The following is a 24679-nucleotide window of genomic DNA, read 5'->3' on the forward strand; positions in this document are numbered from 1 at the left end:
AATTACAGGCCAGTTAGTCTTACTTCGGTGGTAGGCAAAGTAATGGAAAGGGTACTGAAGGACAGGATTTCTGAGCATCTGGAAAGACACTGCTTGATTAGGGATAGTCAGCACGGATTTGTGAGGGGTAGGTCTTGCCTTACAAGTCTTATTGAATTCTTTGAGGAGGTGACCAAGCATGTGGATGAAGGTAAAGCAGTGGATGTAGTGTACATGGATTTTAGTAAGGCATTTGATAAGGTTCCCCATGGTAGACTTCTGCAGAAAGTAAGGAGGCATGGGATCGTGGGAAATTTGGCCAGTTGGATAACGAACTGGCTAACCGATAAAAGTCAGAGAGTGGTGGTGGATGGCAAGTATTCAGCCTGGAGCCCAGTTACCAGTGGTGTACCGCAGGGATCAGTTCTGGGTCCTCTGCTGTTTGTGCTTTTCATTAATGACTTGGATGAGGGAGTTGAAGGGTGGGTCAGTAAATTTGCAGACGATACGAAGATTGGTGGAGTTGTGGATAGTGAGGAGGGCTGTTGTCGGCTGCAAAGAGACATAGATAGGATGCAGAGCTGGGCTGAGAAGTGGCAGATGGAGTTTAACCCTGAAAAGTGTGAGGTTGTCCATTTTAGAAGGACAAATATGAATGCGGAATACAGGGTTAATGGTAGAGTTCTTGGCAATGTGGAGGAGCAGAGAGATCTTGGGGTCTATGTTCATACATCTTTGAAAGTTGCCACTCAAGTGGATAGAGCTGTGAAGAAGGCCTCTGGTGTGCTAGCGTTCATTAACAGAGGGATTGAATTTAAGAGCCGTGAGGTGATGATGCAGCTGTACAAAACTTTGGTAAGGCCACATTTGGAGTACTGTGTACAGTTCTGGTCGCCTCATTTTAGGAAGGATGTGGAAGCCTTGGAAAAGGTGCAAAGGAGATTTACCAGGATGTTGCCTGGAATGGAGAGTAGGTCTTACAAGGAAAGGTTGAGGGTGCTAGGCCTTTTCTCATTAGAACGGAGAAGGATGAGGGGCGACTTGATAGAGGTTTATAAGATGATCAGGGGAATAGATAGAGTAGACAGTCAGAGACTTTTTCCCCAGGTTGAACAAACCATTACAAGGGGACATAAATTTAAGGTGAATGGTGGGAGATATAGGGGGGATGTCAGAGGTAGGTTCTTTACCCAGAGAGTAGTGGGGGCATGGAATGCACTGCCTGTGGAAGTAGTTGAGTCGGAAACATTAGGGACCTTCAAGTAGCTATTGGATAGGTACATGGATTATGGTAGAATGATACAGTGTAGATTAATTTATTCTTAAGGGCAGCACGGTAGCATTGTGGATAGCACAATTGCTTCACAGCTCCAGGGTCCCAGGTTCGATTCCGGCTTGGGTCACTGTCTGTGCGGAGTCTGCACATCCTCCCCGTGTGTGCGTGGGTTTCCTCCGGGTGCTCCGGTTTCCTCCCACAGTCCAAAGATGTGCAGGTTAGGTGGATTGGCCATGATAAATTGCCCTTAGTGTCCAAAATTGCCCTTAGTGTTGGGTGGAGGTGTTGGCCTTGTGTGGGGTGCTCTTTCCAAGAGCCGGTGCAGACTCAATGGGCCGAATGGCCTCCTTTTGCACTGTAAATTCTATGATAATCTATGATTAATCTAGGACAAAAGTTCGGCACAACATCGTGGGCCGAAGGGCCTGTTCTGTGCTGTATTTTTCTCTGTTCTATGTGTCTGCCGAATTTTAAAGTTAAGCTTTGGAGATTGCATTGGAAATCCAGACCTAGTAACAGGGCAGTGCAGAGGTTGGAGAGGACCGAGAGTTGCAAGTTGCTGAACTCTACGCCCTGGATGGTGAGGGTCGCGATGCAGTACCCCCGGATTTCCACGGACTGGCATCCGGAGGCCAAGGATATTCTCTGGGTAACAGGGTGTACCGCGAGGGAGCAGCGCCTTACCGTAGAGGGGTGGATGAAGCTTTCTGTGCTCCCGGAGTCAAGAAGGCAGGAAGTCTTGTGCCCATCGATTTTCACTGTAGTCGTCGCGGTTGCATGGTTGTGAGGCCGGGTCTGGTCGAGCGTGATGGAGGCAAGCTTTGGCTGGTGCTGGTAGGCTCCAGGCTGGTCGGCGGTGGTGGCAGGCGATGAACAGCCAGACAAAGTTCCCGACGAGCAGGCGTCCTGAGGCGCCGTCCAAAATGGCGCCGAAGATGGTGGCGCCCATGGGGCGCACATGGCGGGCGGCGCTAAACATGGCGGCGCCCACGGGCCGCATATGGTCTGTAGAGAAGAAGATGGCGGCACCCACGTGCCGCACGTGTTCTGCGGGGACGAAACTGGCGGTGCCCACGGGTTGTACATGGAGGGGTGTAGGAACGCTGGGCCTAGAAACAGTAGCGATCGACCGGGCCTGGCACACAGCAGCAAAATGTCCCTTCTTTCCGCAGGTCTTGCAGGTTGCGCTCCGCGCCGGGCAGCACTGCCGGGGGTGTTTGGTCTGCCCGCAGAAGTAGCATTTGGGCCCCCCGGGGTTGGCTGGCTGATGCGTGGCGCAGGCTTGGGGTGGGCTGGGGGCGGTAGCTGGTGGGGTCCATGAGGGTGTTGTGCGGTCGGGGGCGTACGACTGTACGTTATGGGCGGCTACGGTTAGCGAATTCGCGAGCTGCTTGGTTGCCGCAAGGTCAAGCGTACCCCCTTCCAATAGGCGCTGCCGGATGTACACCGACCCCATGCCCGTAACAAAAGCGTCTCTGATTAAAAGTTCTGTACGCTCGACTGCCGAAACGGCCTGGCAGTCACAGTTCCTCGCCAGGATGTGCAGGGCACCCCAGAAATCGTCTAAGGGCTCACCGGGGAGTTGCTGTCTCGTGGACAGGAGGTGCATGGCGTAGAGTTTGTTAACCGGCCGAACGTAATGTCCTTACAGGAGCTCCATTGCTTCAGTGTAAGTGGCCGCATCCCGGATAAGGGGGAAAATATCAGAGCTCACCCGTGAATAAAGGACCTGAAGCTTCTGTGCGTCTGTCCGAGGGTTGTTTAGCCGCTGATCGGAGATAGCTTTCGAAGCAGGCTAGCCAGTGGTCGAAGGCCGATGTGGCGTTGGCTGCTTGAGGGTGCAGCTGTAGGCTATCAGGCTTGATACGAAGTTCCATTGCTGTAAAATCTCTAATTAATAAATTGATGCACTCTCAATTACTACAAGACGAGAGTAGAGAATAATCGAGGCTTTATTAAGCAGAGATGTGTGGTCTCCTGCAGATGCTTCCAGAATGGGAGCAGTTCCGGTGTGCACACACATTTATACTCTGCCTTCTGGGCGGAGCCAGCAGGCAGGGATTTACCCCCGTACCTCTAGTACAGCAGCCTTACCGTACTACATCTAATATACCGTTAGTGGTGACTACCACGAGTGTTAAGCAAGATTATGAAATGCTGAAATTCACATTGGAGTTAGTCACCCTCATGTTGTCTTATCACAGTGCAAAGTTGCCTTCTTGATTAGCTAAACTGAATATAATGAGTGGAATAATATGGATGTGGGAGGGCGCCCGAAGAATGACTTTCGAGTTTAAAAGACGGGCTTCTCACTCCTGCCCTGCTGCCCACACCAAATGATTTAATTGGCTTGATGACAAGCTTAATTGACCCTTAATTATTACTTTAAATATGAAGACAAGCTGCCAATTTCAGTGGCCGACTGCCCCCCTGTATTATGCAGGAGAGCTCAGGGATGGACAAGTAGGTGGTGGGGTGGGCTTCCACCCCATGTTACGTGCCATTTCCCATGGGAAACACGCCTGCTGAGGGCAGGTAAAATACAACCCATTATAAACATAGAACATACAGTGAGAAGGAGGCCATTCGGCCCATCGAGTCTGCACCGACCCACTTAAGCCCTATCCCTGTAACCCAATAACCTCTCCTAACCGGTTTTTGGGTCACTAAGGGCAATTTATCATGGCCAATCCATCTAACCTGCACGTCTTTGGACTGTGGGAGGAAACTGGAGCACCCGGAGGAAACACAAGCAGACACGGGGAGAACGTGCAGACTCCGCACAGACAGTGACCCAGCGGGGAATTGAACCTGGGACCCTGGCGCTGTGAAGCCACAGTGCTATCCACTTGTGCTACCGTGCTGCCCTGTTATCTCTTACGTTTGAAACAAAACTGCCACTAAAAATGTTGGGAAAAACATCTTTCTGGCTTCTTATTTAATCTTCTGTGTGAGCATTTCTGACTCTTCATCGATCCGACTATGAGGGAATGCCAGCTGTTGTTTATTTAGTATGCTGTTGCTGCGTGTGTTGAAGTTGCTGAATTGTTTAGGAGTTAAGAACTTGAGTATTAGGACTATACAGAGAGAGGCGAAGACTTCAGAGAGAGTTTGACCTGCTGACCACAGGGAAGGCAGAGGCACAGTGGAGGAAGGCACAGGGGATGAGATACGAATATGGGGAAAAGGCGAGTCGGCTGTTGGCCCACCAGCTTCGTAAGAGGATAGCGGCGAGGGAAATAGGGGAAGTTAGGGATGGAACGGGAACAACGGTGCGGAGAGCAGGGAAGGTAAATGAGGTGTTTAAGACCTTTTATGAGAGGCTACATAGGTCCCAACCCCCGGAGGGAAAAGAGGGGATGCAACAGTTTTTGGACCGACTAATGTTCCCGAAGGTGGAGGAGCAGGAGGTGGCAGGTCTGGGGGCGCCAATCGGATTAGACGAGGTGACTAAAGGGCTGGGGACCAGACGGGTTCCCGGTGGAATCTTATAGGAAGTACGTGGACTTGTTGGCCCCGCTGTTGGCAAGAACCTTTAACGAGGCCAGAGAAGGGGGGACTCTACCCCCGACAATGTCGGAGGCAATGATATCATTAATCCTGAAGCGGGACAAAGATCCGCTGCAATGCGGGTCATATAGGCCTATCTCGCTCCTGAATGTAGACGCCAAGTTGCTGGCAAAAGTGCTGGCAATGAGGATCGAGGATTGTGTTCCGGGGGTGGTGCATGAAGACCAGACAGGGTTTGTAAAGGGGAGACAACTGAATGCTAACGTGCGACGGCTGTTGGGGGTGATAATGATGCCCCCAGCGGAGGGGGAGGTAGAGATAGTGGCAGCGATGGATGCAGAGACAGCATTTGATAGGGTAGAGTGGGAGTATTTATGGGAGGTGCTGAGGAGGTTTGGGTTCGGGGAGGGGTTTGTCAGTTGGGTTAAACTCCTCTATGGGGCCCCAGTGGCAAGTGTAGTCACAAATCGGCAGAGATCGGAGTATTTTCGGTTACACAGGAGAACGAGGCAGGGGTGCCCCCTGTCCCCATTACTGTTCGCGCTGGCAATTGAACCACTGGCCATAGCGTTGAGAGACTCCAGGAAATGGAGGGGGGTGGTTAGTGGGGGCGAGGAACACCGAGTGTCACTCTACGCAGATTACCTACTGCTGTATGTGGCGGATCCTGTGGAGGGGATGACAGAGGTTATGCAGATATTGAGGGAGTTTGGAGATTTTTCGGGATATAGGCTTAATATGGGGAAGAGAGCTTTTTGTAGTACACCCCAGGGATCAGGGAAGGGGGATAGACGACCTGCCGTTGAGTAGAGCGGAAAGGCGCTTCCGATATTTGGGGATTCAGGTAGCCAGGAGCTGGGGAACTTTACACAAACTCAATCTGACACGGCTGGTGGAGCAGATGGAGGAGGATTTCAAGAGGTGGGATATGCTGCCGCTCTCACTGGCGGGCAGAGTGCAGGCGGTCAAGATGATGGTCCTCCCAAGGTTTCTTTTTGTGTTTCAATGTCTCCCCATTTTGATCACTAAGGCCTTTTTTAAGAAAATAGACAGGAGTGTTATGAGTTTTGTGTGGGCAGGGAAGACCCCCGAGGGTAAGGAGTGGGTTCCTGCAGCGCAGCAGGGACAGAGGGGGACTGGCGTTGCCGAATCTGGACGATTATTACTGGGCCGCCAATGTGGCGATGGTTTGCAAGTGGATGAGGGAGGGAGAGGGGGCGGCGTGGAAGAGGCTCGAGATGGCGTCCTGTAAAGGAACGAGCCTAAAGGCGCTGGTGACGGCGCCACTACCGCTCTCCCCAAAAAGGTATACCATAAACCCAGTGGTGGCGGCAATCCTAAGGATCTGGGGGCAATGGAGGCGACATAGGGGTGTGACGGGTGCCTCGGTGTGGTCCCCGATCAGGAACAACCATAGGTTTGTCCCAGGAAGGATGGACGGGGGGTTCCAGAGCTGGCATCGGGCAGGAATTAGGAGATTGAGAGATTTGTTTATTGACGGGACGTTTGCGAGCTTGGGAGCGCTGGAGGAAAAGTATGAGTTGCCCCCGGGGAATATCTTTAGATACATGCAAGTGAGGGCGTATACGAGGCAACAGGTGAGGGAATTTCCGCAGCTCCCGACACAGGGGGTCCAGGATAGAGTGATTTTGGGGGTATGGGTCGGGGAGGGCAAAGTGTCCGAAATATATCAGGAGATGAGAGAGGAGGGGGAGGCGCTGGTAGAGGAGCTGAAGGGAAAATGGGAAGAAGAGCTAGGGGAGAAGATTGAGGAGGGTCTGTGGGATGATGCCCAAAGTAGGGTAAATTCCTCCTCCTCGTGTGCCAGGCTTAGCCTGATACAATTCAAGGTTCTACACAGAGCACACATGACGGGAGCGAGGCTGAGCAGGTTCTTCGGGGTGGAGGACAGGTGCGGGAGGTGCTTGGGAAGCCCGGCGAACCACACACATATGTTTTGGTCGTGCCCGGAACTGGATGAGTACTGGAGGGGAGTGGCAAGAGTGATTTCAAAGGTGGTGAAGGTCCGGGTCAAGCCAGGTTGGGGGTTAGCTATATTTGGGGTAGCGGATGAGCCGGGAGTGCAGGAGGCGAAAGAGGCCGATATTCTGGCCTTTGCGTCCCTGGTAGCCCGGCGAAGGATCTTACTCATGTGGAAGGAAGCGAAACCCCCCGGCCGTGGAGGCCTGGACAAACGATATGGCAGGGTTCATAAAACTGGAACGGATGAAGTTTGCGTTGAGAGGATCGGTTCAGGGGTTCTCCAGGCGGTGGCAACCGTTCCTTGACTATCTCGTGGAACGTTAAGGGAAAATAGATCGTCAGCAGCAGCAGCCCAGAGGGGGGCGGGGGGGAGTGCAACCTGTTTTGTTCTGGGGGGGGGGGAGCACTATTTTAAAAAATTACTTTGTTACATCACTATTTTATTTAAATTGTGTTATTTATTATTTATTGTGTTATCTTTTTTGTTGATTTGTAAGGTGGAAAAACTGTGTTTGAAAACTTTAATAAAATATATATTTTTTAAAAAAGAACTTGAGTATTGCTAGAAAGAGACATGTCAAAGCTTTTTGCCTTGTATCCATCAGGACGGGTCACCAGAACACCAGTACAGGAAAAAATAGCAATTTATGCTGCATGGAAAGAGAATGCTGTTTGGTTGGCAAATGGACTGACTGGTAGAAGCAGTGCCAGAGAGAATTCACCAGTTGACAGTGACTGACATTTAAACCAGGCAGATTGACCTTGGTTGGTTAAGGCATTACCCTCGGAATGAACCAGTATTTTTTTTTAAAAATGTATTTCCGGGATGTGGCCAGCATTTATTGCCCATCCCTGATTGTCCTTTGGAAGGTGGTGGTGAGCTGCTTTCTTGAACCGCTGCAGTCCTGAGGTGTAGGTACTCCCATTGTGCTGTTAGGGAGGGAGTTCCAGGATTTTGACGCAGTGACAGTGAAGGAACAGCGCTATATTTCCAAGTCAGGATGGTGAGTGACTTGGAGGGGATCTTCCAAATAGTGGGTTCCCATGTATCTGCTGACCTTGTCCTTCTAGATGGTAGTGGTTGTTGGAATGTGTTACTAAGGAGGCTTAGTGAGTTCCGCAGTGAATCTTGTAGATGGTACACGCTGCTCTTGTGGTCGGTCGTGGAAGAAGTGAATGTTTGTGGATCAGGTGCCAATCAAGCGGGCCGCTTTCTGCTGGATGGTGCCAAGCTTCTTAAATGTTGTTGGAGCTGTATCCATACAGGCCGGTAGAGGATATTCCGTCACAATCCTGACTTATGTCTTGTTGATGGTGGACTTGCTTTGGAGAGTCAGGAGATGAGTTACTGACCACAGAGTTCCCAGCCTCTGACTACCTCTTGTACCCACAGTATTTATATCGCTAGTCCAGTTAAGTTTCTTTTCAACGGCAGCCCCTAGGATTTGATCGTGGGGGATTTAGCGATGGTAATGCCATTGGATGTCAAGGGGCGATGGTTAGATTCTCTCTTGCTGAAGATGGTCATTACCTGGCACTTATGTGGCATGAATGTTACTTGCCACTTGTCAGCCCTAGTTTGGATATTGTCCAAATCTTGCTGCATTCGAACTTGGACTGCTTCAGTCTCTGAGTTGCAAATGGTGCTGAACATTGTGTATTGATCAGTGAGCATTCCCAGTTCTGAACTTATGATTGTAGGAAGGTCATTGATGAAACAGCTGAAGATGGTTATGCCTAGGACACTGCCCTGAAAACCTCCTGCAGAGATGTCCTGGAGCTGAGATGATTGACCTTTAACTACCACAACCATTTTCCTTTATGCCAGGTATGACTCCAACAAGCGGAGGGATTTCCCCTTGATTTTCAGTGATTCTAGTTTTTCTAGGGCTCCATAATGCCACACTGTGGTAGTCTGTGTAGAGGTATTACGGTACCTCTGGACGACCAGGGCCCCCGATCGACTGATTGCTTCATTTTAAAGTGTATAGTTAATTATGAATCATAAATTGTAAATAGTAAATAGAATTGTAAATAGTTACAAAACGCTGTATGGAGGTATTACGGTACCTCCATAACTATAATTTCTACCACGTTACCATGTTGTAATATCAGGCCACCACCCCCGCCGGACTCTTTTTTAACAGGGGGTGAATGTGGTAGTCTGTGCAGAGGTATTACGGTACCTGGTAATGCTGGAACACCATTGGTAGATATTGTATGTTTCCTATTGGTCAAGCTGTATGGTAGCTCCGCCCTGCAAGGCGGGGTATAAGAGCCCATGCCGCCCCAGCAGCCTTCATTCTGTACCTGAGCTGCTGGGGGAAACATCTAGCTTATTAAAGCCTTCAGTTGGACTACAATGTCGCTTTTGTGGTCATTGATCGTGCATCACACACTTGGTCAAATACTGCCTTGGTGTCAAGGGCACTCACTGTCACTTACCTCTGGAATTTAGCTCTTTGGTCCATGTTTGAACCAAGGCTGTAATGAGATCAGGGGTTGAATGACCCTACCAGAACCAAGAATGATTGTCAGTTATTTTGTTTAACTGAAACAGGCACAATGTGTATACATGTTCTTTCTGTCTGCAAAGAACAGGTCGTTGTATCTCAATACATATAACCCTCAGTGCAGGTAAATGCATCACACTACACTGTAGGCCAGACTGAGAATCTTAAACTGGTTGTCAGTGTAAATTTTATCACACTGAGGATTATTTACCAAATGTTTCCCAATGGTGTAATCACATCTAATGTCGAACACTATGTTTTAAATTTTACAAGCATAGACTGGTTATCTACAGTCTGTACCTTGCCTGTTGCGAACAGCGGCTGGGACACGCTGTTTGGTATGATCCGCCAGTCTTTAAAAGGAAAGGCCTATATACCTAGCATCACACTGGCACTGAAATTCACATACCACATTACTCTTGTGTGTGATAGCCAGAACGTCTTTTTGGTGGCACCTTCTTGTTAGTGGTGAATACCACTTGTGTTGATACTACATAGAAACAGCGTGAAACAACTAGCTTCACCTATTGCCCACATTTCTGAGATACCTTGCTCTTCCAGGGTATTCTGAGGCTGAGTGAATGCTTCCCAGGGCCAAAAGTGATGGCCAAATGTGCCAATCGATGGCTACAAGCTGGTCATGGTTGGGAATTAAATATTCAGCTTTCCAGGCCTTGAGAAAGCTTAGAGAAACTGGAAGAAAAGGAGGATCATCTTATTAATTCAAGATATCATTACAATTTTAGTAAGAGAAGCCATAAGTAGGTTTGAACAATCATCAGATTCTCTCATTAAAATTGAGGATTAAGGGAGGAAGTTGCCTAAAGGCATCTTGGTAGCACCAGTTAAATGGCAGAATTTAGAGATTCGAGTGGTTTGTAGCAAAAAGAGAGGTGTTTTACTGGAAGACTTTAAGTTTTAAACAGATAGGGAGGCGCAGAGTAGCTGAAGTCAAAAAGGTAGTGAATTTCTTGATTCCATTGAAGACAATTTACTGGAGCAATATCTCCTAAAACAGCCAAGAGGCCAAGTTTCATTTTCATTTTCATTTCATTTCATTTCAAGTTTGGCTCATGAGTAATGACCCAGATGTTAATAATCGAACGGCAGGTAAATATTCTGTTGCAACCAGCCTCAGGTGGGGTTCCCCAAGAGCTACTGATCCGGGAGAGACCCCTCGATATGTCACCTTCATGTTGGGATACCGTCTAAGTGTCACAAACACGAGTGAGGAGGGTTGACTGGCTCTGTATCTTTATTAAACCCACCCTCTGCCGGTTGCAACAAAGGTTTAATCTAACAAGGTCCCTCCTCCCTTGGATAACTTTTCCAGACCCAATAGTTATGTTTGAAAAGGAGCAGATTCAACCAAGCTTTCTTGGTCAGGGCTGCTGTAGGTGCTGTCGACAGTCGAGACCCAGACAAGGCTGCCAGAATCAATAGTACGTGTGCTGCCTAGGCCAGAAGCCAGAGCCGCCTCAGGCCCACGTCTTGCAAGTCTACCATCCCTCAGAGGACAAATCGATGCAGTTAAACTGCATCATCACTACCAAGGTCGCCCCGATTAGGAGAAGGCTTCTTGCCAACCATCATTCCTTAGAGATGGAGGTGGATATGGAAACTGCCATCTCCGTCATTCGGGAACAGACATTCCAGCATAGATTCATAGAATTTACAGTGCAGAAGGAGGCCATTCGGCCCATCGAGTCTGCACCGGCTCTTGGAAAGAGCACCCTACCCAAGGTCAACACCGCCACCCTATCCCCATAACCCAGTAACCCCACCCAACACTAAGGGCAATTTTGGACACTAAGGGCAATTTATCACGGCCAATCCACCTAACCTGCACATCTTTGGACTGTGGGAGGAAACCGGAGCACCCGGAGGAAACACACGCACACACGGGGAGGACGTGCAGACTCCACACAGACAGTGACCCAAGCCGGAATCGAACCTGGGACCCTGGAGCTGTGAAGCAATTGTGCTAACCACTATGATACCATGCTGCCCCAAATGCTAGCATCTGCCCTGAAACCTAAGGGACACCAGGGCCAGACTCGCCACATATACGCAAGAACCTTTGAAGATTATGGGGACCACCCCGGTGGCTTATGGACAGCATCAGCACGACTTCCACTCATAATGGTGCGGGGATCAGGACCTAGTCTCATGGGCAGGGATTGGCTCCAGAAGATCGGACTGGACTAGCTGGAAATATTGAAATTAGGAATTGGTGATTGTACGAGGTTATTAACACATTCCCCAAAGTATTCCAAGAGGAGTTGGTGAAAAAGATGGAGCGAGAGACAAGCCGGATTCTCTGTTTCTGAGTCTAAGTGCTGACGCCAACGGAGAATCCGTGGACTTTAACGTCAGACAAATCGGCGCCACACCTGCACCGGTGAGGGGCCAGCACCAGCGCCATGTGAAATACCATCGAAACCCACAAAAAACAGTACATGATTCTTCGAGTCCGTGATGGACACTCGCAGGGCAGACAAGCTGCAGCCGCGCTTAAACTATACCCCCCCACACACACACACTGATCGCAGCTGAAAAGATGAGATAGGTTGTGCTGGAACGGCCAGACAGCTGACCTGTAGGCTGGGGTCAGAGGGCACCCAGGGGTGGGGGGGGGACATCTATACGACACGGGAGGGCACCTATACGACCCAGCGAGTGTCAGCAGCATGTGCAGCCGCATTGCTGCCGTGCCGGCTGCAGCAATGGTGTTGCGTACCCGTCCAGCCCGACCCCACGGCCCACCTCCTGGTCACCCCCCACTACCTTCCCCAGCCCTGGCAGAAGCCCCCCAGCCAGTGGCAAGACTGTCGGCGAAGTATGGAGGTGCTGGACACTGTCCATATGCCCTCTCTCCCTCAGCAGCCACCACACGCCAGGTTCACGATTTGTGAGAGCACACGTGAACCTCGCCTTCGGGAACTTGACCCATCGGGGGTGGAGAATCATGGGTGGGTCCTCTAATGATATGCGAACGGTGTTCCAACCAAGCGCGGTGTGCATCGCATTGACACCATTTTCAGGAAGGTGGAGCATCGCGATTCAGCGTCAAACCGGCGCCTGCTGCGATTTTGCTGTCTGGAGCTATTCTCTGCCTGATCGCATGCCCCGATTGCAGTCGGCCAACAGAGAATCCCGCTCAAAATCTATGTGGTTCCAGATGCCTTTCCAAAATATTTCAGGACTCGGCCAGTCCCAAATTCTTTGCTTAATATTATTAATAATAATAATCTTTATTGTCACAAGTAGGCTTGCATTAACACTGCAATGAAGTTACTGTGAAAAGCCCCTAGTCGCTACATTCCGGCGCCTGTTCTGGTACACTGATGGAGAATTCAGAATGCCAAATTACCTAAGAAGGTAGAGATGGAAATCAAGTGGTTGGAAAGCCTCTGGATAATACGACCAGTACAGATTGCAGAGTGGGCTGTGCCAGTGGTCCCGTCCTCAAGCCTGACAAGTCAGCCAATCTTTGTGGAGATTACAAACTTACCACCAACAAAGCCTCACGACTGATCTATAACCCATGCCACAAATAGAACATTTGTACGCTAAATTGGCAGGTGGTCAAACTTGCATGAAACTGGATATGAACCCCGCCTCCCTCCAGCTCGAACTAGATGGGTCACTGATCAAGAGCACCTAGTGAACTTGAAGGAGGTCTTGACGTGATTTTCCAAAGCAGGAGTACGTGTATTCCAGGCAGGCAAAGTGATCTTCCTGGCTAGATAGAAAAGATCTACATTCCATGGAGGATAAAATCAAGGCGGCATCGACCCCACGAAATACAATAGTGTTGAAATCTTTTTTAGTCCTGATAAGTTATTATTGGAAATTAATCCTAAATTGTGCCACTTTCTTGTCACCCCTGCACAAGTTACTGAAAAAACATCAAAGGTGGTCCATGGCGGGCACCGCAGGATGAAGCCTTCATGAACGTAAAACAGCAAATACTGTCCTTGAATATTCAGGTTTATTATGACTCCAGAAAATAATTAATATTTGACGTGTGATGCCTCTCCTTATAGAATGAGTGCAGTCCTCTCATATTGAAGGGATGATAGCAAGGAGAAGCCCATTGCATATGCATCCAGAATCCTGGTGAACACTGAACAGCATTATTCACAGATTGAAAGGAAAGGTTGGCTGTTGCTTTTGGTGTGAAAAAGTTGCACCAGTATGGCTACAGCCGACATTTTGTAATCATAACAGCCTTTCCTGAGCCTTTTCAAGGAAGAGGAAGTAATTTCTGCCACCGCCATGGCTCGGATCCAATGTTGGGCCTTGATTCTGGTAGCCTATGTACATTCCCTCGAGCACCATTCTGCAACGTGTATTGCCAACACGGACGCCCTTGAGCCACTGCCACAAGCTTAGCCCCTTTACCAGAGTTGGAAGAAGTTTTCATGGCAGGCACCACAGGATGAAGAAAAAACTTTTCAGATACCGTACCAGTATCCGCGAAACAGAGATAGGATTCAGAATCCAAGGACACCAGGAGGCTCGAGAGAACATTTAAAATAGGAGATGCCATATATGTACAAAACATGGATCTTTGGAGTCATGTTGGAGAAGACAACACCTCTCTCCTATAAAGTCAAGGTACAAGGAAAGGCCGTGAAAAATCACCTGGACCACCTGAGGAGTAGAAAACCCACTCCAGTGGAAACAACATGCCCAAGGCCAATCGCAACCATCTCAGCACAAGGGTTATTCCACCTCAAAGTGAAGACTGGGGATCTGACATGGAGGCTGAGGACACTGGTTTGCCTTCAGAGGCCAGAACCAAGGAAAAGCCCTCTTCCGTAACCCTAGTTTGGTTCAAGCCCCTCCTCTGGATCCCCCATTAGATCCGGCTCCATTGGCCACAGACAAGAGGCCTAGTGCCAAAGGCGGAAAAGGCTCCATCGCCGGGGGAGAGAAGGGGGTCAAATGGACTTGGTGGGGGGAGGGGGGGTGAATGTTATAAACCTCATGAAGACCACAGCGGATCGCTGACTGACCTCCCCATGGGTTTCGTAGAATATGAGTTCCTGTGTTGAGACCTCACCAGTGGAGCTTTAAATGTGTCCGCCTCAGACCCGGACCGGCAGTTCCTGATAGTCCCGGACTGAGGCATTTGTTTTGTACACTGTGGCTGCGGCCTTATTTGTGTTGGAGGGTAAATCTGCTTTGCCCTTCACCCTTCTGGAATTATTACAATTAACTACTAACCGATGCGGTGAAATGGTAAAACACATGCATCTACAGTCTTACGGATTGGAGGTAGAATTGAGTCCAATGGTAAGTAAATATTTAAAAAATTACAGAGAATAGTCCTTGACTTGTGAGGAATAGATGATGGCGCATCGCGGCCGTTACAATTGTTTCCAGTATAGTTGACTTCTGCTGGCAAACAGTTGATTCTTTGGATCAGGTGCCCTGTAGTTCGAGAATTTGGAAGAGCTTTCAGTTCTTTTCAGATGTGATCCTTTTGTTGGCTTATCGACATGCACAGAAAGAGAGAGAGTTTTAGATGTTCCTGCAAAAGCTGGCTATCTTTGCAGGGGCCCTGCCTCGGTTATTGTATTCTCTTCAATGTGGCAAACTTTCAGCTGCTTTTATCGCAGCGCACACACACTCGTGTGTGTGTGCGCTGTCGGTCAAACGACAGACAGAACAGCACAGGCTGGTAGCACGCAGGCTTTTAACCGCCAGATGTGGTTATTCCAAGAGGACTGGAATGTACCAGCCTGTCTAAACCGTTATACCAGGATCTTGGACATGAGAGGCCCATTATATCCCTTTGTCCTTACTGGAGATGGTAATCAGTCTTTAGATGGTTTTACAGGTACCTTTGGCTGGAACCATAGGGAGGGGTTCCATTGGTCCTTGGAGACACTCCCTGCAGCCATTCCTGTCAGTGGCTAGTTGTATGTCTATTGGGTGTCTATGTCCATTTTAAGAAATATATATAAGTCAGGTTTTTTTTAAAGTCCAATATTTCTTTGTGTAACTCCAGGATTTTCATCTCTATATCAGTTTATTTAGCAGTGACCGTAATCAATGTTTGGGTTGAAAAGAGAAAATGTAACAGCTACCAAGATTTTTGATTTTGCTAAGGTCACCTTTCGCAGGATGTGGCAGAGACTGTCAACAATACTGTTATAGGATAGAATTACAGATGAACAGTGGGAGGTGTTCATAAAGGCGTTCCCTTAAGACAGGACCAGTATGTACCACCAAGGGCCAAGAACTCTACTTACTAAACAAAGCAGTCATGTGGGATTTAAAATAAAAGGAATTGCATATAAAAGCGCAAAGAACAGTTCAGTGGACAGGGCGCAATGCAAAGAACACTAAATTAAGACAAAAAAAATCAAAAAGCAAATACACAAAGAAACTTGTGAGATATATGAAGGTGACACGGCATTTTTACAAATAGAAAAAAAAGTAGTCAAGCAGAATGTGGGAAACTTTCCCCGTAAGACGCAACATAATCACCCAAAGGTCCTAAATCAGATTGCGCACAAATCGGCCCCTTTAAGTTCTTGCCTCTCAGTCGCACTGAAATACCAATCACCTGTGCACTCAAAAAGATAGTCGGAATGCCAAATGTGGGCACTCCAAAAATAGATGCAGGTAATATCGCAAATAAAAGTAAATTCACAGCAGACATGTTGAATGCTTTGTGCAAGTTTTCATCATTGGCGAAGACAAAACCAGAAATTCCAGGGCAACGAATGATGAGTCAAAGACTGGAAGCCACTAAAGCTAACATGAGTAAGGAAACAGTTGTAGAAAAAGCCATGGCACTAAAGTCTGATCGCTACCCAGGAGCTGATGGCTTCCACCTTAGGGTTTTATGGGAAGCGGTTGAGGAAACTACTGATGCACAGCAACAATCATCCAAATTGTTCTCAATTCAAGAATTTTATCTAACGATTAGAAAATTGCAAATGAACTCCATAGGTAAGAAAGGTGAGAGAGAAAGAGAAGCTAGAAAATTGTAGACCTGTTGCAGTTAAGTATGAGATTATCCATTTTGGACCAAAAAAAGGACAGATCTGAATATGGATCTAGTGGGCAAGTTATTGCAATTTATACTTAAGCGCAGAGTAGCAGGGCGCATTGACAAATCTGAGCTGATTTGAAAAAGTCAACTGCATTTGTAAAGGATAGGTCATATCTAACAAACCAAATTGAAATTTTGAGAAAGTAACTGAAGTAATAGAGAGGGGAATGTCTATGGAAGTGGTTTATAAGGACTTCCAGAATGCGTTCTGTGGCAGATGGATTTCAACACAATTATGAGGTAATCAATTTTGAACCAAAAAATGGATAGTTTAGAGTATCATTTCAATGGTGAAAAGCTTTGAACCAGGAGGTCCAAAGTTTTTCGGGATGCATGTCCACCGATCACCGAAATGGAGTGATCAGGTTAAATCAAAATCAAAAAGGCAATGAGATGTTAGCTTTTGTATCTAGAGGGTTAGAATATAATGTTGGGGAAGTCTTGTTATAGCTATGCAAAGCCTTGGCTAGACCACAAATGCAGCAGTGTTTACAGTTCTGAGCACTGCATCTTAGGATAGAATATATTGGCCTTGAAACGCTCCAAGGGCTCAGTTATGAGGAGAGGTTAAATAACCTCGCTAGACTTGTATTCCTGGAATATTCCTGGCTACGGGTGATTTTATTTAGGCTTTTAAGATTTTAAAGGAAATTGATAGGGTAATTAGGGAGAAATATTTACTGCTACCTCGGTAAGTAATTTTAAATATTCAGATATAAGAATATGGAGCCCAGCTGGGTAATTAGAGTTAAGATACATATGAATTCATTTCTTCCAGGTACTATAGTGATACTATAGGTTAGCAGACAACTCCGCTAAATTAGATTCTTCTTCTGTAATGACTTTTATCTCTCTTACATCAATCACAATCAATTATACTTATCCATTGTGAGCTAGGCACATCGGAAAGATTGGTTGCTCAGCCCTTTCGCCAAGCTGGTTCTGATGAAGGAATTGATAATGCTCATTTTATCTGCTGTGTTGCAGGATTCTGGGCTCGTGAAATTGGAGATATGATCGGTTTGGAGCATCCTCTTATCCCTGTCCATCATCAGTATGTCATCACAACAACAGTCCCAGAGGTGAAGTCACTGAAAGAAGAGCTTCCTGTTCTCCGTGATTTGGAAGGCTCATACTACTTGCGGCAGGAGCGTGATGGTCTACTCTTTGGTCCCTATGAAGATCAGGACAAGATGAAGATACAGGAGTCTTGGTTAACAGATGGTGTCCCACCAGGTACACAGAGTATATTATAATTTCATTTAAAAGTATTAGTTTGATGTGTTTCATACAAGTGCTGACATATACTTCAAGGCAAGTGTAATTATGGGGACTATTTCCTCAGCATCAGCCTTGGTGAGACTATAAGCATGTTTCTAGAGGACTATATACAATTGTTCGACAGTTAACCTCAAAAGGAAATCTACTTCCTCATTTCTATGGCCTTGATATCAAACATAGGGACACAGGAGTAGGCCATTCAGCCTTAGAGCCTGCTCCACCATTCAGTAAGATCATGGCTGATCATCCACTTCAATGCCTTTTTCCCAAACTATCCCCATATCCCTTTATGTCACTGGTATTTAGAAATCTGTCAATCTCTGCTTTAAATATACTCAATGGCTAAACTTCCATAGTCCTCTAGGGTATAGAATTCCAAAGATTCGCAACCCTCTGAGTAGAAAGATTTCTCCTCATCTGGATCCTAAACCATTTCCCCCTTATTTTAAAATTGTGCCCCCTAGTTCTCGACTTACTAACCAGACAAAACATTTTACCTGCATCTACCCTGTCTATTCCTTTAAGTATTTTGCAGGTTTCAATGAGATCACCTCTCAGTAAGCGAAACTAGAGAATACAGGCCCAGTTTCCCCAATCTCTCTCCATAGGACAGTCTCGCCATCCCAGGAACAAGTATGGTGAACCTTACTTGCATTCCCTCTATGACAATAATATTCTTTCCTAAGTTAAGGAACCAAAACTGCACACTACTCCAGGTGCAATCTAACCAAAGTCCTATACAACTGAAGCAAGTCTTTGTACTCAAATCAGCTTGCGGTAAAGGCTAAAATACCACTAGCCTTCCTAATTGATTTCTGCACTTGCATGTTAGCTTTCTATGACTTATTGATGAGGACAACTAGATCGCTTCAATTTCGGCTTCCCTCCCCCGATCTAAGTTCAATCTCAGACAGGAATGGGGGGAGGGTGGGCCTCCGTCAGAAGACCCCTTCAGCCCTTCTGACTGGGGGCCCCGTCCCTTTAGAACCCATTTACCTCCGGGTCTTCCTCCCCACCCCTGACAATTCTCCGAGACCCCAATCGCCCCCCCCTCGTGAATCCCCAGGCCTTGCCAACGCACCCCCCCCCTCCCTCCCTTGACCCCCGCCATTTATCTTTCCTCCAGGTCCTGGCACTTAATTCCATGCAGCCAGCTTCAGTTGCTCTTCTGGCCACTGCAGTGCTGTTCCTGGAATAGCTGGAGAGCTATCAGCTAATCAGCCGGCATCTCTCCAAGGCAGGACATTCTCCCAATGACGGCTGGAGGTCCCATTTGCTGCCAATCAACATTGCTCGACCGTGAAATGGCATTGGGCCTGCTGGAGTGGGCGGGGTTAAGTTCCCCGCCGACTCTACGGATGGTGGGGGCCAAGCCCCAGTCATCCTAAAAATTCTGACCCGTGAATTTAAGTCATAAGAACATAAACACTTGGAGCAGGAGTAGGCCATCTGGTCCCTCGAGCCTGCTCAGCCATTCAATAAGATCATGGCTGATCTTTTTGTGGACTCAGCTCCACTTACCCACCCAATCACCACAACCCTTAATTCCTTTACAGTTCAAAAATCTATCTATCTTTGCCTTGAACACATTCAATGAGGTAGCCTCAGATGCTTCACTGGGCAGGGAATTCCACAGATTCACGACCCTTTGAGTGAAGAGGTTCCTCCTCAACTCAGTTCTAAATCTGCTCCCCCTTATTTTGAGGCTATTCCCCCTAGTTCTAGTTTCATCCGCCAGTAGAAGCAACTGGTAAAAGTAAAAGCCCTGCTTTTACCTTATCTATTCCATTCATAATTTTATATGTTTCTAGAAGATCCCCCCTCATTCTTCTAAAGTCAGCTTGCATCTATCTACTGCTTCCACGAAACACTTTTGGTGGCCACAGAACACTGAGATTTAACTCTGCCCTCGGACTTCTCACAATTCAGTCTGCCTGAGAAAGTAACAGGAAATACGGCTGGTGTAAATTCCACTCTGAAAGCATTTTATTCCATCCTGCATGTATTAAGACAGTCGATTGTCTTTTTAGTGTGCACAACGTCAGTTTGCATAGTGCGGGCATGCTCCTGATTTCCAGATCCCCCGCTACCTGTACTGGCGTGATCACGCTGGGAGCACGACTCATTATCTTTGCCCAATAATATGTCGCCCCATGCACGTTTCATTCCTGCTTTTGGAACATATTATTCAGGGTGGAGTCTGTAATGGGTGCAGAAGCCAATGGCTTCAAAGTGTTTAATTGGAGGAAATCGTGGCTCATTCAGGAGTAGAAGGGAGTCAATACAGGGCAGTGAAGGGGTCAGAAGAGGTTGTGCAGAACTGGAGATGGATGCTGAGAGAGTACAGGCAGAATCTGATGGGATGTCTTTGGATCATATAGTCATGGGGCAGAGTGTAAATGAAAAACAGGACGGAACCTTGCGGGACTCTGGAGGTAGTGACATAGGACAAGGAGGAACATAATGGAAATCATGAGGATACATAACGCCCTTTCTGTTGCTGGCTGCAGAAGAAAAATTTAGGCCACAAAGCCTTTCAGCTGCGTGATCAGTGACCAAAAAGCCATGAGATTGACCACCAGTCCTGCAAGCTACACGACTTGCAAGTCTGTGGTTGCAATTCTGTTTCTATCTCCATCTCCCAGTGTTAGGTCTTGCCAGGGGCATGTGTCTGAGCCAAGGATGTGACCAAGGTCTGGCCTACCAATAGCAACACTCTTATGCAAAGGCGGGCAGAGCATGTATGTTCCATGGACAAGGAGCGCCCTGCAAATTCAGCCAACATGTTTTGAATGAGCGTCTGTTAAGGGTTGTGAAGGATTTATTCAAGGCCGCTCATAATAAAGTTGTGCAGTTTGCATGGGGGAAATAGAAATGGTAAATGTGTTGTCAAAACAGTGATTGCTGTTTGAAGGAAGGTCAAGCTCAGCACAACTTGTACTTAAAATACACGGTGGCAGATTTGGGATGGAGGTGAAGGATGTAGCCATCTTTCATTTATTGACTTGAATTTCACTGGCAGTACCATCCAAACTCCTGCTGGCAACTCTGACTTGACCTAATATCCCTTAGCATCCTTGAACCAAACCAATTCTCACTGGCATTCTAACATGAGCTGACAGCCTTAAATCAAATCCAATCAGTTCCACTGTCAACCCTAGCATGACCTTACTCTCACTTGCATCCTGATTTAACTATGTGCTGGTAGGCAATTTAGAAGATTGATTACTGTTGGGATCCATCACTATGTGAGTGTATAATCTGCGATAAGACATTTTGAGTGGAACTCTCCCAAAAAATGGTTAAGTGTCGTTTCACTGGTGCCAGCGCCCTTCCCCCAAGAGACCGACACCCCGTTATGGGGCCGCCAATGGTCCCCCCTTTCAGGTCCCCGTTCAGGCCATTCATGCAGGAGGTGCATCAGGCGCAACATGGGGGGAGAATTTCCCCACAACCCTTGTTTTTCCACGAGCACACCAACTGTCAGCAGCATTTAGTCTTCTCCCCGGTATTATTCACATATCAGATACATCAGAATTCAGGCAATGTTTGTACTCAGGGTTTTTGTATGATGGTCTATTCCAGGATTTGGCAAGGAACTTTTCGAATCGGATTTGGATAGGATCATGGATAATGTTGAAAATGCTATGGAGATGGTCCCAGTTTTGAAAAAAGCAGAGATAATTAACATAATATCAGGTCCAATCACATACACCCCAGACATTCTTCCTATGGCTGGACCACACCAAGGTGTCCGGAACTACTGGGTGGCTATTGGCTTTGGGTAGGTACAGTTTCTGTTCCTTTTCAACCAATATGGTTAATTGTTTCAATCATTCATGACTACAGATAAAATGACCGATTTTCCAGTTTAGTGACATCCTGACACACTTTCAATAGGGCGTGAATTCTACTAATAATAATCAGTTATTGTCACAGTAGGCTTCAATGAAGTTACTGTGAAAAGCCCTTAGTCGCCACATTCCGGCGCCTGTTCGGGGAGGCTGGTACGGGAATTGAACCTGCGCTGCTGCCTTGTTCTGCATTACAAGCCAGCTGTTTAGTCCACTGTGCTAAACCAGCTCCTGGTAACCAGCCCACTAGTTGCTTCCGAGTGTTTAGTGGGGACTTCAGCCACTAGTGGAAAATCAGCCCTTCTGGATTTGAACTCCGAGATCTGTCAATATCTGTTGAATGATGGTCCTTTTGAATCATTAGGCTGTCACTTTGCAAGTGTGAAGCCTGGGTAATTTTAACATAGCCCCAGTCGGTCTCTCGTCGAAACCTGAACTCATGAAAAGACATTGCTGACAGATCCACCATGTGACATTCAAAACAACAGAAGTAAACTTGCTCTAACATGTCCTTGGATAGTTTTCAAATGATAATCACCAAAATTGAGATTTATCAGAGGAACCTGATGTTGTCAATGTCAGGATTCCAAGAGTCTACAGACAAAGTGACAGAAGCAGTTACCGAACCTGAAAAAGAAACAACTGAAGTGGAAGAATTGGAAACCCGGTTGGCTGAAGTGAAAAACATGCTCAGTCTGATGTCTAAAACTCTGAAGTACAGATTGACAACCTTGATAATTAAGGATGGCACAATAATCTTAGCATGTCTGAACCCCCAGAGGACGCAAGTGAGAGATTTGGTCCACTGAAAAATGAAGAATATAGTCTGAAGCAAACTTTGCAGTTTGAAGCTGTGAACTGGAAGGTATCTATCATACTGTCAAGCATATCTCTATTTATCTTGATTTGTCAGCAGGCCGTCTTCGCAACTCTAGGTAATTTGTACCGAATGACATGAATCTTAAATACGCTATTCTGACTGAAAATATAGACAGAAGAGGGCGTTTGATTCTTGAGTTCCCATGAGAAGGCTAGTGAACTTATTGAAAAGCAGTGAGGGGTTGCTAGCTGTTCATTCTTCACCAGGAGAATTTCTGGCATGGATGGGAGAGTCATGAGATAAATGTAGGGGGACAGGGTAAATGTAGGCAAGGGTGTTGAGTTTATTTTCATTGAACTCCTGACTTGAATATTATTTGGTGGTCTCAAGAGCCTTGTGTTTGGACTGCAGGCACCCATTGCACAGATGCCCCACATGGAGGCTTTCTGGACGCCTCAAGCAAAAGGTAGGATTTGGTTCCCACTCCCGCTAACGTCGGAAGGCAGGGAATGGGGATCCAATACATTTTAGCACAGTGGATGCCCATTGTCAGATTATTTGCCTCTGTTTGTTGATGTTCAAGAATCATTGCAGCACGATCCATAGTTCAAATTGGACAAACTTGCAGAGGAAGCCTGCCTGGCCATCTTCTCCATCATGGCGCTTTGGATAGCACTTAGCCAGATCCAGCAGCAGATGTAAAACAAATATTTAAAGAACATTCTCAAATGGTGGATGAGAGGCTTTAGCTGCATCCAAGAGTGTAATGTGTGTTCACCATTGCCCAAAATGGTCCCTTGGGGAACTGTATGTGAAGCAACTCAGCAGCTAGTTTTAGGTGGCTATGCTGTGTAATGGCCTCCATACCTGCAGCGAGCAACTCACCTCTTGATTCACCCCCTCCAAAGCCTTTTCACCATCTACAAGGCACAAGTCAGGAGTCTAATGGACTACTCTCCACTTGCCTGGATGAGTGCAGCTCCGAAAACACTCAAGAAGCTCGACACCATCCAGGACAAAGCAGCCCACTTGATTGCTCCCCCTTCCACAAACATTCAAATCCTCCATCACCAACGAACAGTGGCAGCCGTGTGTACCATCTACAAGATGCACTGCAGGAACTCGACAATGTTCCTTAGCCAACACCTTCCAAACCCACAACCTCTACCATCTAGAGGACAAGATCAGCAGATACCTCGGAACTCCACCACCTGGAACTTCCCCCCTAGGTCACTCACCACCCTGACTTGGAAATATATCGCTGTTCCTTCATTGTCCGTGGGGCAAAATCCTGGAACTCCCTCCCTAACAGCACAGTGGGTTTACCTACACCTCAGGGACTGCAGCGGTTTAAGAAGGCAACTTCCCACCATCTTCTAAAGGGCAAGTAGGGATGGGCAATAAATGCTGGCCAAACCAGCAACGCCCACATCCCGTAAATGAATTTAAAAACATTTTTTAAAGCACAGTCCAGTGAGAAATATCATGGAGTCTCTCCTCTTACATCCTTACCCAGGATACACTATTAAAGGGCAAATAAGGGACAGTCCATCCAAACTGATAAGACAAAAGTCCTGAACTGAAGATGATCAAGGCTGAATTGAGGGACCATGCAAACTGAATGCTTAGAGTTATCAAATTTTTTTCCTAGTCTTTCATGGTATATGGGCGTCGCTGGCTGGGCCAGCATTTATTACCCACCCCTAATTTCCCCTTGAGGGGAAATTTAAGAGTCAGATCTGGACTCATGTCGGCCAGACCAGGTGAGCACAGCAGGTTTCCTTCCCTAAAGCACATTAGTGAACCAAATGGGTCTTTACAACAATCGACAATGGTCATGGTCATCATTTGACTTTTAATTCCAGATTCCTATTCAACTTTCATCATCTGCCATGGTGAGATTGTGCACTTGGGCCCCTGGTCCTTACCGTGGGCCTCTGGATTACTAGTCCAGTGACAATACCATCCCACCATTCCTCCCCGTGTGTTCATGGGTTCTCTTAAAAGGGACAAATTAAAGAAAGCATTGCCTACCTAACTGATAATATGAAAGAACTTAAATCATCAACATGTTTGCTGATATGTCAATCTGAATGACAAGAACCTAATCACACAAGGACACAAACTTAAGTAAACATGACAATACTGGAAACAGGGGGCGTCATTCTCCGACCCCCTGCCGGGTCGGAGAATCGCCGGGGGCTGGCGTGAATCCCGCCCCCGCCGGTTGCCGAAGTCTCCGGCACCGGAGATTCGGCGGGGACGGGAATTGCGCCGTGCCGGTTGGCGGGCCCCCCGCTCCATTCTCCAGCCCGGATGGGCCGAAGTCCCGCCGATAAATTGCCTGTCCCGTCGGCGTGGATTAAACCACCTTTTGAACGGCGGGAC

At 47.3% G+C, this 24679-nt stretch overlaps 1 protein-coding gene across 3 annotated transcripts in view; it reads left to right on the forward strand.

Moving 5' to 3' along the window:
* dmgdh (dimethylglycine dehydrogenase) overlaps positions 1-24679 on the forward strand; it is a 249086-nt gene that overhangs the window by 101897 nt on the left and 122510 nt on the right. For all 3 annotated transcript variants that reach the window (XM_072515994.1, XM_072515993.1, XM_072515995.1), the window contains 2 exons: positions 17324-17572; positions 21203-21401. In XM_072515994.1, coding sequence (XP_072372095.1) covers positions 17324-17572; positions 21203-21401 — 448 coding nt within the window. The remainder of the gene's footprint in view (positions 1-17323; positions 17573-21202; positions 21402-24679) is intronic.

The sequence above is a fragment of the Scyliorhinus torazame genome, chromosome 9, assembly GCF_047496885.1.
Source record: "Scyliorhinus torazame isolate Kashiwa2021f chromosome 9, sScyTor2.1, whole genome shotgun sequence".
Classification (NCBI taxonomy): domain Eukaryota; kingdom Metazoa; phylum Chordata; class Chondrichthyes; order Carcharhiniformes; family Scyliorhinidae; genus Scyliorhinus; species Scyliorhinus torazame.